Here is a 12,242-nt window from a genome sequence, read left to right on the forward strand (position 1 = left end):
TCAGTTTCACTGTATACAGAAGTCCAGATGGTCTTCCCCCATTTTTTTCTGTGTTTAATTTTTATAATGGATGCAGTTTATTTATCTTGAAATTAAAATGTGCTTTAATGATCTGGTCCTTATCAAAAGATAACGATTGGTACAGGGCTGCCGGATTAATGGCAAAAGTACTGGTTCTAATACAGATATAACAGGCTGCTGTTAGAAACAAATTCATTAAATAAAATGCAATTATAATTTTTGATGATCTCTCTCAGACATATCAGATCCAAGATGGGGTATGAAAGCTGCACATTAACATTGTTAAAAATCATGAGAATCAGAGCTCTAGCAGTTCCTAAAGCAGTTTCTGTATATTCAGACAATCACAATCTCCACTTTTGCCTTCTTGGTTATATATCATATTTGTTTGACTTCACTGTAGCCCACAGTGGAAGAGATTGGACTATATAGGAGATAAGGGTAATGGTTTCTGACTGGTGATCTGCCTTACAGCCCACAGAGAGTGGTGTGTGGGATAGGGAAAACTTGAAGTTGTTACAGAGTTAGAATATTAACCAAGTGAAACATGTCAATTTAAATGTGAATGTGTGTCTTACGATCATTTTACCGTTAGAGAAAGAATATCCATTGAAACTTCCTCTGCTGATTATTAGAGAAAGTTTTCCAGTGAACAGTGCTCAACTTCTGTAGTGTTGAAGCACGGAAGCTACTTGTACTTGTACTCCTAGGCAGAAGGAGCCCATGCTTTGGCTTTGCAGGACTCTGTAATTAATGGGTGATGTTTTGTTTTTCACAATAAATTGTCAATACCTACCCCACTGGTTGTATGTGCTTTATAGACCTTTGTCACGTGATTCAATAGCCATTAATAATTTTCTATTACAGCAGATCCATGTTTATTATGCCCATATAATCTTTTTTTTTCACTGATCAGAAAGTTTTTTAAAAACTTATAAAGCTTATTTGAAACTAAAGTTCACTAAAATGCATTCTCAGCTGAGCTAGTATTTGTCATCTATCAACCCTCCACAAAAATAAATAAATAAATCTGTTTGCATAGCCATACTTGGTCATTCAGGTTAAACTGTTAACAGACTGCTGAGAATGTTTCAATAAATAAAAATAATCTGTCAAAGTCTGAATTTAAATACTTAGTCTAGCAAATTGTAGTACTCTACTTGTCACCTGGAGGGCAGCACTAGCATTCCGAATTGTAAACTTACATATAAGGCATAGAACAATGATGTTTGGGTTTGGGGAAGGGGGGTTGTTTTGTTATATTAATAGATGACGATTCAAACAATATGTATGACAATTTTAAAAATGGTTGCATTATGACGTAAAGAAAAGAGGTTTGCTCATTGCTGGATCAACTTCATAAAGATACAGACAAGGACAATATTTGTGTACCCTTGGTGGTTCTTATGCAATTAACATAAAATGGATGAATATGTGCAGGTCAAATCACGAAACACATGTGATCATGCATACCATGCATGCTTCATGTAGAAGAAAATGCCTTTGAAGCTAGCTAAGGTGTTTATTTTAGATCCATTTTTATTTTAGATCCATCTATTTTTTGTAACCCCAACTAGTTCATCCCCCTGCCATCATGTTGTTTAAGTATGTAACTACCAGGAATATCCTGAGCCTGCAGCAGACCACTCCCTGCCTCCCCCGTGACTGCTCTATACTGCTGAACTCCTGTTATTGCCTGTAGATGCACATGTCTGTTTACAGGCTCCACAGTTCGCAGCCTGCCTAATAAAAGAAGCTGTGTGTTTGTTCCTTTTATGGGTGTACACACACTCACACCATCCCCACTGTCTCTGCACAGGCAACTAAATAATTTGTGTCAACTGGAAATAAATAAATGGCAAAAATGGTTTGTGCCGTGGCATAATTCTGAAATTGGTTTAGAAGTGCAGTTCCTGGCAACCCTCTATTCTCTGCTAAACCTCAAGCATGATTGCACATCCTTGACTGCATACTTGAATGTGTACACAAGCACAAGTGACTGTGGGGAGAATGGAATGCAGAATTGGGTTTGGGTCAGAAGAGACGCACCCATTCATTCATGTCGTGCTCTCTACACCTGGCCAATAGCACAAGCATAAACACTAAGGCTCTACCTCTGGCTTATCACACTTCTTGCTATCTGTTACTTTGTACTCCTAAAACAAGGATACTTGCATGCTTCACATGCCAACTAGCTGTTTATTGCATTCACTTTCCTGTAAGTTTGTTTCGTCTATGCACTATAAGGTTGATAGAGACTGAGCTGAATACTGATGTTCAATTTCAGACCTTGTTTTGACGCATGGAATGCATATATGTTCATTCATGGCTGTGCAGTTAAAAGTAACTTAGTTGAACATAACACATTTAAGCCTTTTTTCCCCCCAACAAATGGAGTACTATAAGATTTATTAAAGGATTTAAGCCACTAAAGGAGTAAAGTAAAAAATAAAGAGGAAATGGCTTGCACGTAGGCAGAATTTTAAAAATGGTTTGAAAGTGTAGTACATGCTAACTTACTGTTCTAATGTCAAGATCAAGCATGGAATTAAATGCTCGTCATAAAATCAGTATCAGTTAAATGCAGATAAATCAAATCTCAAATCATGTGTGCAATGGAGAATCAACATTGTGACTGGAAAAAAGTTTGATCCATATTCTTACTCCAGCATTTGGATTTTTGGATGTGAATTTCAGAGCTTAGAAGTTATCTGCAAGTTACTTCATTTTATTTCATTTTAACATAGTAAGCCTGTCCAGCTCTGACATTTCATGGACTATGTGGAGATTAAGACTTTTTTCAGTCTTGTGTTTGCAGTCTTTGTCATGTTTGTTTTTGCCTTTTGCTCAAATTAGCAAGTAATTATTAAAACACAAAGCTTCACAAAAACTGGGTTAAACCAGAATAACAGTAGACATAGGGGAGGGGTTTCAGAAGAAAGACCTATTCAGCTCACCAATATCAAAATAATTGATATGTTTGGCTGGATTTCACTGCCTCCTATAGCTGGGCATCTCCATTGTGGTGGTAATAAAAAGGAAAGTAAAAGGGACCCGCTCTCTCTTCCTGAGGGCCTCATACCCACACACATGTGGAATCTGAAAGATGCACAATTGCATTGTCACGCTCTCCCCCCAGAGAGAAGCTTTAATAAGAGCATCAGATTCCACTGGGAAATGGTTATCTACTGAGACTTTACCTTATCTAATATAATAAGTACACACTCCATATCACTTACCTTTACGCCATACTTAGGTATACTTACATATATGTATATACATATACACCTTGAACTACTTCTATACCAGGAGAGCTGCAGGAGATCAATATGCCCTCCAAAAAACCTGCAGATTACTCAACTCTGGAACCAGCCCTTTTTACTGTTATCCCACCTGGAGCTGAAGAGTGCAAAATATATATGGAAGTCTGCTGTGACTTCTATGTTGTTGACGAGGCAGAGCATGGAGACGTAAGCCTGCCAAATGTGCAGAGCTCAGAGCTTGTTGTAGGTTGGGGGTGACTGCTCATTAGACTGGCTATCCTTCAGTGGCATTTTATCTGCCTGCTTATCTGTTGCAGCATGGCCTTTTCTTTGGTCAGCATTCCGACTGCCTCCGATATAATCTCGTGTGTATCGGTTTTTATCAGTTTGTGCCTGCCCTTTCTAGGAACTTCAATTATATTTTCCTCTGGTTTCTACTGAGTAAACACCTTAAATACACATGTGACCACTGTGACACAGAATAGAAGTATTGCATCTCAAGCAATATTCCTTCAAGGAGCATTTCCTTCTTTCCTTCGAAGGTCAGTTCAAGCACTGAAAGGTCTGCTATTTATGCTTAGCCACAGATAACATGTCTGTGTCTATTTTTACATCTGGAACATATTTCATGTGCAACCCATGGATCTTATTCAGACTCCTATATGTAACTCCCCAGCTCCACTGAGGCCATAGGACATTTATAAAAAAAACATATCCATAGGTCCATTCAGTTTGTGTGGTAGAGCCTTTCATGTTTTTCACAGAGAATAGCTGGAAAATAAATATGCAGCTACATTGCTTCATTCCACTAAAACATGATTCAAGATTATGAATGAAAATACACTAGAGCACAACTCCATGTGGGAAAAGACGGACCCAGTATGACTATGCATAAACATTCTGCTGCTGATGGCAAAACTGAAGGTGAGAGAAAACCTCTAGATTTTATAGTTTTGATTGATTTTACAGGCAGGAATTAATCCACTATGGCATTACGCCCTGTTGCACCTCCACCGGTGCCTAGAGGTCAGCTGGAGGTTCGCCAGCCGGTACCACCAATCATCAACATTTCACTCCTTTAACCCCAGAATGTCTGCTGGTGGCGGAGCAGTGGCGAGGATGCCTCCCAACTACCCCCTTCAGCTGGATGTGGGGTTATGTATTAATTTTCCAACACGTCGCCTTTCTACTGAAGCAAAGCCAAAAGCTGCTCTTCTCACCCTTTTCAGCCAGATCTTTTGGATCCTTCTGCCTTTTTGCTCCAGTTACTCCTATGTCCCTCAGAAGTCGAACAGCTCATTGACAGACCAAGCGATGGCATCTGACTTCTAATGGGTAGAATCTGGTCCTCTAGCTGGCCTTCCTGCACTCAGTGGCAAGTTCTGAGTACTTCAGCCTCTTCTTCTCTAAGGCAGCTTCCACTCCCACATCCCATGGGACAGTTAGCTCAATGAGGAATATGGTCTTGGTGCCACTGGACAACATCACTGTCAGGGCAGAGACTTGGGTAGAGGGAACTATGGTCCTCCATCTGGGGGAACTCTTGGTGTGGCGCTTGTATTGCCTGTTCCTTCTCTGATTAATTGGTTGCAATGACTCACTAGTGGAGGGTATCCTCTGCTCATGGCCATTTACCTTAGCCACCTTAGATATACTTGTGGGATTTTCCACTACGTGGAGGTTGCTTAATGTTTGAGTATGATGAGGTGCAATATGAGTAGTAGCAACTAATTTTAAGGTAGACGTTTCTTTCTTAATGTTAATTTTTTAAGATCAGACATAAGGGTCTCTTACATATCAAATTCCACAGGACTTGTTATAACACACTATGGCTGCACTTAGAGTACATGCTTAATTGTAGGTGATAGCTTACTAAAAAATTGTTACACTCACGTCTCACATAGATTTAATTATTTAATCTCACACTGTTAAACATGCTTTTGAGTGTGGAATTGTTTACTGATAATAAATGATAACTGGCAGTGATGCATCAGAGTAGGGAAATTACTGTTAACAGGAAGGATAATAGCAAGGCTCATGAGAATTTTTTAATTGGGACATCAGATATTTCATACGGTTCTTGGAGAGATACACAAGTACACAACTGAACTCTGACAATTTAATCCCCATCTTAGGCAAAGAGAGCTAGAAAAGTCATCTTTCTGTATAACTCGTTTTTAGAATATTTTGGATATCTTTAAAGCAAACATTCAATTGTATTAAATATATATTTGAGGCATAACGTAATAAAGATTTGGCCAATACATAATTTCAAATGAAATATAAACTAGTATGTTAGACCTGTGGAACAATATTCAGAAATACATCATTGCAATAAGGGTCAGAATTTAAAAGAAAGAAATGGCAGCCAATTTCTAGAATATGTTAAAACCATGTAGCTACACACTGATCCTGAATCAGTATTAAACCAGAATTCTCAGGCATTTCATTACCAATCAAACTAAGTCAGAAAAAAATAAACTGTTCCCATTTGCTAGAGTGCACTGCTTAAGTTGTTTCTTCTTGTTTTGATTACCACAGGCCACAATACCAGGTTGATGTAGATAAACCACACCTCTCTGCCTTAGCTTGAAAACAGGAGGAAAGACTCCCTCATAAATCTACTCAGTCTAAACAGGATGTCTAGCTGGCAGTGAGTAATAGGATGCAGGCTGGCATGGTCGAGCGTGAGGAAAAGAGTAAAACACAGGATGTACTTAAAATAGGCAGGGGGGCTGCTACTTACTGGAGAAAATGGAACAAGGGAACATTTCCCTCAGTTTCATTAGTAAAATGCATTTTTATGTATTACCCAAGCAATGTTTAACTTTCTTGTTGGATGCACAGGTAACATTTGAGCTGGTGTGAGCTTGATTTGATGGCTGTTATCTGAAATGTTCAATAGTGTCCTTTTCTATATGCTTTAAAAGTCACATTTGATTACTGTGGATTTCCTTTATTTTGTGCTTTTATTATTCAGATGCTTCATATTAAACTTTCCTTAACTACAGCGAAAGCCACTCACTTCAAAGCCATTCTCCCGTGAAAGATTTGGCACACATTTTTTCCACACCTGCATTGCATTGCATAAATAAAAACTGCTTTACCTGCTACTGAGTGTGCCCATGCTTTTCTTATTGGTCTTTATGTGTCACAGTATGAGTCATACTGTGACTTTGTGGCATTTTCAAATCACGCCCAAGTCAAATCTTCTTTTGTACCCCAACATGATAATTTAGCAATTGCTTTAAAGAAAGAAAACATTTTTAAAAAGCTTTATGTTGTGTGACAGCAATGAAGACTCAAAATGCATGAAATACACCCCATTATAGTAAATATTGCCATAGTCTTCTTTTAGTATGGTCAATTCGAGCATTGCTATCATTAGAAAACAACTGATATGGATGTCAAGATTATACAAATCTCAGTCTCAGATAATATAGATATATCTAAACCAATTCACAATTTCTGAAGTAGATTTAAGAAAATTACAGAATCATTACACAGAAGCTTTATTTTGGGGGGAATAAGTCTTTAATATAAAAACATGACCACTTGTGCTCCTACAAATATTTTAGTGCACTTAATAAAAACTTTCATTATCATAGTTCTTTTCTTCCTTCATTTTTCAAACAATGTCAAAGTGATCAGACCACAGGTAACTGGCAGTTTACAAATGACCAACTTAGCTAAATAAAAAGAAATGACAATAATTAAACATTTTTACATAGATTCCATTAGTTAATCACATCTCTCTAAAAACCTCATCTTTAAAATAGTAAAATAAAGTTAACAGTGTAAAACCTGTGTCAATCATTTTGGTTGATTTTCCCTAGTACACATATACATAGCACTTTTAAATGAATCATAAAATACTCCATAAAATAATTTTACTTCACATTTTATGACCCAATACAACTTACATTGAGTGGTCAACATTAATACAACTGGCTACATGATGACTGTTGTCCTTCTCCACACTATGTTCTTTTAGTGTTAAAAATCTTTATGGACAGAACTCTGTGACAACTAAGCTTATATTGTAGCAATAATTTCTAATGAAAATGGCACATCGGTAAACAAATGTATGGCATATGGTGAGATTTTTCTAAGTTACATTTATAGATCATTTTCATTATGATGTACAATCTGAACTGAAGAATACATCATTCATCTTGAACACTAAACTTAACTGAAATTGTATCCACTTTATACTTGCTGCAATTGCACAACTCGTCTTTATGTAAAATTGCCTTTGTAAACATTGTTTTGTGTACTGCATGGCATTACACAATGCATGCACACTAACTGTGTGTATGGGGGGTGGGGGGTGGGGGTATACACACATGCACATATATGTATTTTTGCCAGAGAGTAACAATGTAACAATTTGCAATGTATTGTAGGTAAATATGCAGAGGTTGTAAGAATTGCCATGTAGTACAGAAGGTTTCAAGAGAAACAGGACGTTTCGGACAGCACTTTGCCTGCACAACTCCTGAACCTTTACGCTGAAAATATATGGGATTTTAAAAAGGTACATGGGTGTATGATTGAGCTGTTTGGAGACTGTCTGGGGTGTAAAAAAAGATTTGCCTGACATGGGAAACAACCCTTATTGAGCATCAGGAGTCAAAGGCTGCTTACTCAAACAAGAGGTCTGGTTGGGGTTTGTGTTGGGACATTCCTCCAGTTTTCCCCCCATCCCACTCTCATATCTTTCCACTGACCGATGCCTCATTACTCTGATTCTGCAAACCTGCCATCTCTTTGTTGATTATTGCCATGACAAACCCAGAGCTACTATGTAGCCCTATAAGCTCATGGATACAAATCCTTTTCTGTTGCCAGACCTGGTCTGAGGTTTTGGTTTCAAGTGGAGCCTGTCTCCTTCAGTCCTACTTTATGTGTCACCCTGGATGGCCAGGCCTGCTGCAGCACAGTAATACATTAATACCGCTGATTTGACTTGCGAATAAGAAAAGCCAAATTACCCTTCCAAAAGGCTGCAGGCATACCAAATGGACAGGATGCAGCCACAACGAATCATAAATATGCTGATCAGGTTGTATGTGTCTTCTAGGGGAGTGAATACCTTAACAAAGCCATTTCTATTCTTCAAGAATTCAGTCCCTACATTCCTCGTCTGTGCTGCGCATTCATTTAGCATGTTGCAAGTGACTGCTGATACACAGGTCAAACATGCCCTGCAAGAGTACAACCAGTCACTGTTAAAATACAAAAAACCCTAATCACTGCCATCAGGCATTTTATTCGCTATAGGGTTCAACCACGTCTAGTGGTCTTGCTCTTACAGGAGGGACTCGAGATTTACACGGGGGGTGGGGTGGGGTGAATTTGTAGTTTTGATGGTTACAAGTGAAGCAAGATGGACAAGGTATAAAAAAGGTAGTTTTTTGGCTACAGAGTGCATGAACAGCATCAGAGATATTACAGCATATGAAATGTGCTCACTTTGGTTTCTACTGATGAACTTGTGGTTTCAAACTTTTACTACAAAATACATAAAAATAATCTCTGAAAAGGCTAAAGGTATTGACAAATTATGTATTTTCAGGAAATTAAAAAAAAAATCTAAATTAGTTATTTTTCCAGTTTAAAAAATTAGAGCTATAAAATAGTCAGACTTTATCTGTGGTGATACACTAAAAACAATAAACACATTGTAATACATACACTCTGGTTCAGTGAAAGATTATGAAGACAAAGCCAGTTTGTGGAAAGGCATGTAGGGTTTGTTTGTTTGTTTTTTTTACAGTGTTGAAGCTCGTAGAATCAGCACCACTCAAACAAGCTTTTCATAGAGAGGTCTACTCTCCATGAGATCCACTTCACTATTACACCTGGGATGGGAACTAGGTTGTTTGGAAATTATGTACTGACATGTACCTCAGACATTTACTGACATTGTCTTCAAGCATGTTAAGAAGAGCTATTCAAACGAAAGAAGGTCTGGGTGGGGTTCCTCATTTTCCATGCTGGACGTTCTCTTGGAGCTTTTGAAGTCCACTGAGCCATTCTCAAGGAGATCACCTTCACTCACGCTGATGCGACAGACTCCTTTACCTGGACATGGTGTGGAAGCCATCCTGGCCTCAGTGCCCATCAGTTTCTGCTTGAGGTCTAGGTTTTCCTTGTGGATGAGGTCTGGAACAGTGAGCAGCAGCTGCAACTGGTCTTCACCCATGGCTTCACATTCTTCGAGTCCATCTGCTGTCTGCACAGGATTTATGTTAGTGGACTGACCTTTCACCTCCCATCTGCTCTCCTTGCTTAGCTGGGTTTCTAGAGGATTGTCAGTTCCTGATGGTTTCTCTGGCTCCAGATTGGGCTCTTCAGGGCAGGCATTGGGCAGGCTCTTATCTGGGGAGGAGAGGAAGGAGTCGGACATCTCTGGGGAAGCTACCACTGGGTCTGAGGAGATCATCATATCCTGAGTGGTCTTCAGAGCCCGAGGAAGACGCTTCTTGTTGGTGGGAGGGGGTGGATCCAGGCGAGGGAAGGAGTCCAAGGAAATGTGACTATGAGAAAGAACAGAAGCAGAAGGGCTGAAGATAGAAGGTTAAACATTGAGCTCCACACAGCACAGTACACTGCAGCTGTATAATTATCACTATGAATCCTATAATGGGTCAGATTAAAATATATAGGCACTATGTAACTCTTCAGGCAAACTAAGAGCACATAAAAGTGAGAAATGCACTCATTAGACAGCGCACATAAATAGTTGTTTGCCAACTAGTTGTGAAACATTGCAAGTCAGACAAACCACCCCCAACACACCAACATGGTCCCTTTAGGGGTGTTTAAAATGATGGCAGAGAGAGTTTCACTGGGATTTGCCTGAAAACGTTTCTGACTGGCACTACCCCATCTCTCATTCTCTCTCTCAGACCCAACCCCCACCCAAGATATTAGTCGCATCTACAGTAATGAAAGACTTGCTTGCATCCCACGTTCCTGCTTTTATGTACACTCCATGAACAGGTGATATGATGCACCAGTGAAATGACCCTCTAAGAGACAGACAGACTGCTGAGTGATGCCATGTCACATGTTCCCCTGCAGGGCAGCCTATTATAGAAGTACTGTCTGGTGCAAACATGAAAAGACAATTCAAGCAGCTACATTTGAACACATACTGAGCTTAAGAAAGTCTTCCACTGACTCCCTACTAGCTTATTCATACACTTAATGTGGAAAAAAACATGTCATACATGGTTAAGACACATCAGTTATTCTTTTAACTACCCATATTTGATGTCAGCGTTTCAGGCTGCTTCTATAATGAAACACATAATGATCCTCTCTGTCTGTATTCAAATCACACAAGTGTGTGTCTTATGTGTGGGCAGATAATGTTACCTGTTTGCAGTGATGCTGCAGTCCATGTCTGTGAGGTTGGACCACACCAGGTCCACATTCCTGTTGACCTTGGTGACGCCGATGTCTCCCAGGTTACTGGGCTCCCTGCGACGCAACAAGTCGTTGACCTTGGCTCCAACAACCTTGCCCAGGTTCTTCAGGTGCTGGCCGCCGCCACCACTCTTCTGGCCCGCTGGGCTGTGGGAGTCCGGGCCTCCGGATGGGCCACTCGCCCCAGGCCGGCGGGTCGGTCCAGAGCCCTGCCTGGAGCTCTGTCTCAGCTGCTCCGCAGCACTGGAGTTCTCAAACAAGCTTTGGTCAACTGCAGATTGGAGAAGCAGAAAGTAGATCAAATCATTGACCACGCTTTACAGAGTGGTGCTAAATTACAAATACAATGGCATTTGTAAGACCTAGTATGTTTCTATTGCTTTCCCATATTTTAAAGGGTTTGGGAGATGAAAAGATATATTTAGAGGGTTTCAAAGGTCATGATTTAAATTGGCAGGGAAAACTATAGATAACACTCTTGCAGAGGAATTTATAATATGATGTTCATACAAATGCAATATGAGAGTGAAGGACACTACAATGAAAGAACAACTTAAAAGAACCAACAAATGCAAAGTAATATTCACAACAAAGTTCAACAACAATGACATGGCAACAAACTTAACAACACTTAATATGCAGAATGTGTCACAATGTTTTGGATTCAGTCTTACCTCAAACCATTATTTCTCGGAAAGCATTTGGTGAGACACAGGACATGTCTTAATAATCACATGTGTACACACACACGCACACACACACACACACACAAACAAGTTGCTGAAACACATCTGCACTTTTACCCGTACAGGTACAACACCGACAGAGACACTTTACCTGTATACAGCAAAGTAAATCACAATGAAAAACTTACATTTCAAAGGCTGCCAGTAGTGCCTCTCACATAGCCACATAATGGAGGAGGAATACAGAAGAACAAATGTGCCGTAACAAAGGCCATGAGAGGCTGACAAAAAGCACCTGACATTCTGACTACAATTCAACACATTAGAAGTCTTTTAGGAACCATACAGCATGTATTGTGTGGCTCTAATGTACAAAGGCCATCTGTTATAGCTGTAATTCTCAGTTTTTTACCCTGAGCTCCTTTGAAAATTTGCTGCAAGATTTCTCTCCAGGGCAGAAAAAGCATTCTCATTAACTTAACCCAGTTCCTCCAAACATGTAGGATGTTATTTTGTTAATAAGACTAAACTACAGGAGGCTCTGTACAGAGCATATCAGGGTATGCGAATATTTAACAGAAGATACATGGAAATACTATAAAAACGAAAAGACAATTGGCTTACATAAAATAATCAAAGGATAATTTTAAGATTTGGTTTATAATTTTTTAAATGACATTTTAGCTGTTAATAAATTATAATGTAAATTAGGAAACATCAGAGCATTCCACAACCAAATTACAATGTTGAAAATACTGTTGTTGTTTTGTTTTTTTTTACAAAGTAGTGCTACTAACAAATTTCTTGTTTTCTGAAGTGGGTTCATCAGGCTCGC

General features: G+C 39.2%; 1 protein-coding gene across 4 annotated transcripts in view; it reads right to left on the reverse strand.

Annotated features, from left to right (window-relative positions):
• Nucleotides 1-6,780: 6,780 nt before the first annotated feature.
• nos1apa (nitric oxide synthase 1 (neuronal) adaptor protein a) overlaps nucleotides 6,781-12,242 on the reverse strand; it is a 76,681-nt gene continuing 71,219 nt past the window's right edge. For all 4 annotated transcript variants that reach the window (XM_081717594.1, XM_026998818.3, XM_026998819.3 and 1 more), the window contains 2 exons: nucleotides 10,671-10,992; nucleotides 6,781-9,826 (listed from right to left, as the gene is read on the reverse strand). In XM_081717594.1, coding sequence (XP_081573720.1) covers nucleotides 9,238-9,826; nucleotides 10,671-10,992 — 911 coding nt within the window. In that variant the 3' untranslated portion in view covers nucleotides 6,781-9,237. The remainder of the gene's footprint in view (nucleotides 9,827-10,670; nucleotides 10,993-12,242) is intronic.

Source organism: Electrophorus electricus, chromosome 7, assembly GCF_041902795.1.
Source record: "Electrophorus electricus isolate QZ-2024a chromosome 7, ASM4190279v1, whole genome shotgun sequence".
Taxonomy (NCBI): Eukaryota; Metazoa; Chordata; class Actinopteri; order Gymnotiformes; family Gymnotidae; genus Electrophorus; species Electrophorus electricus.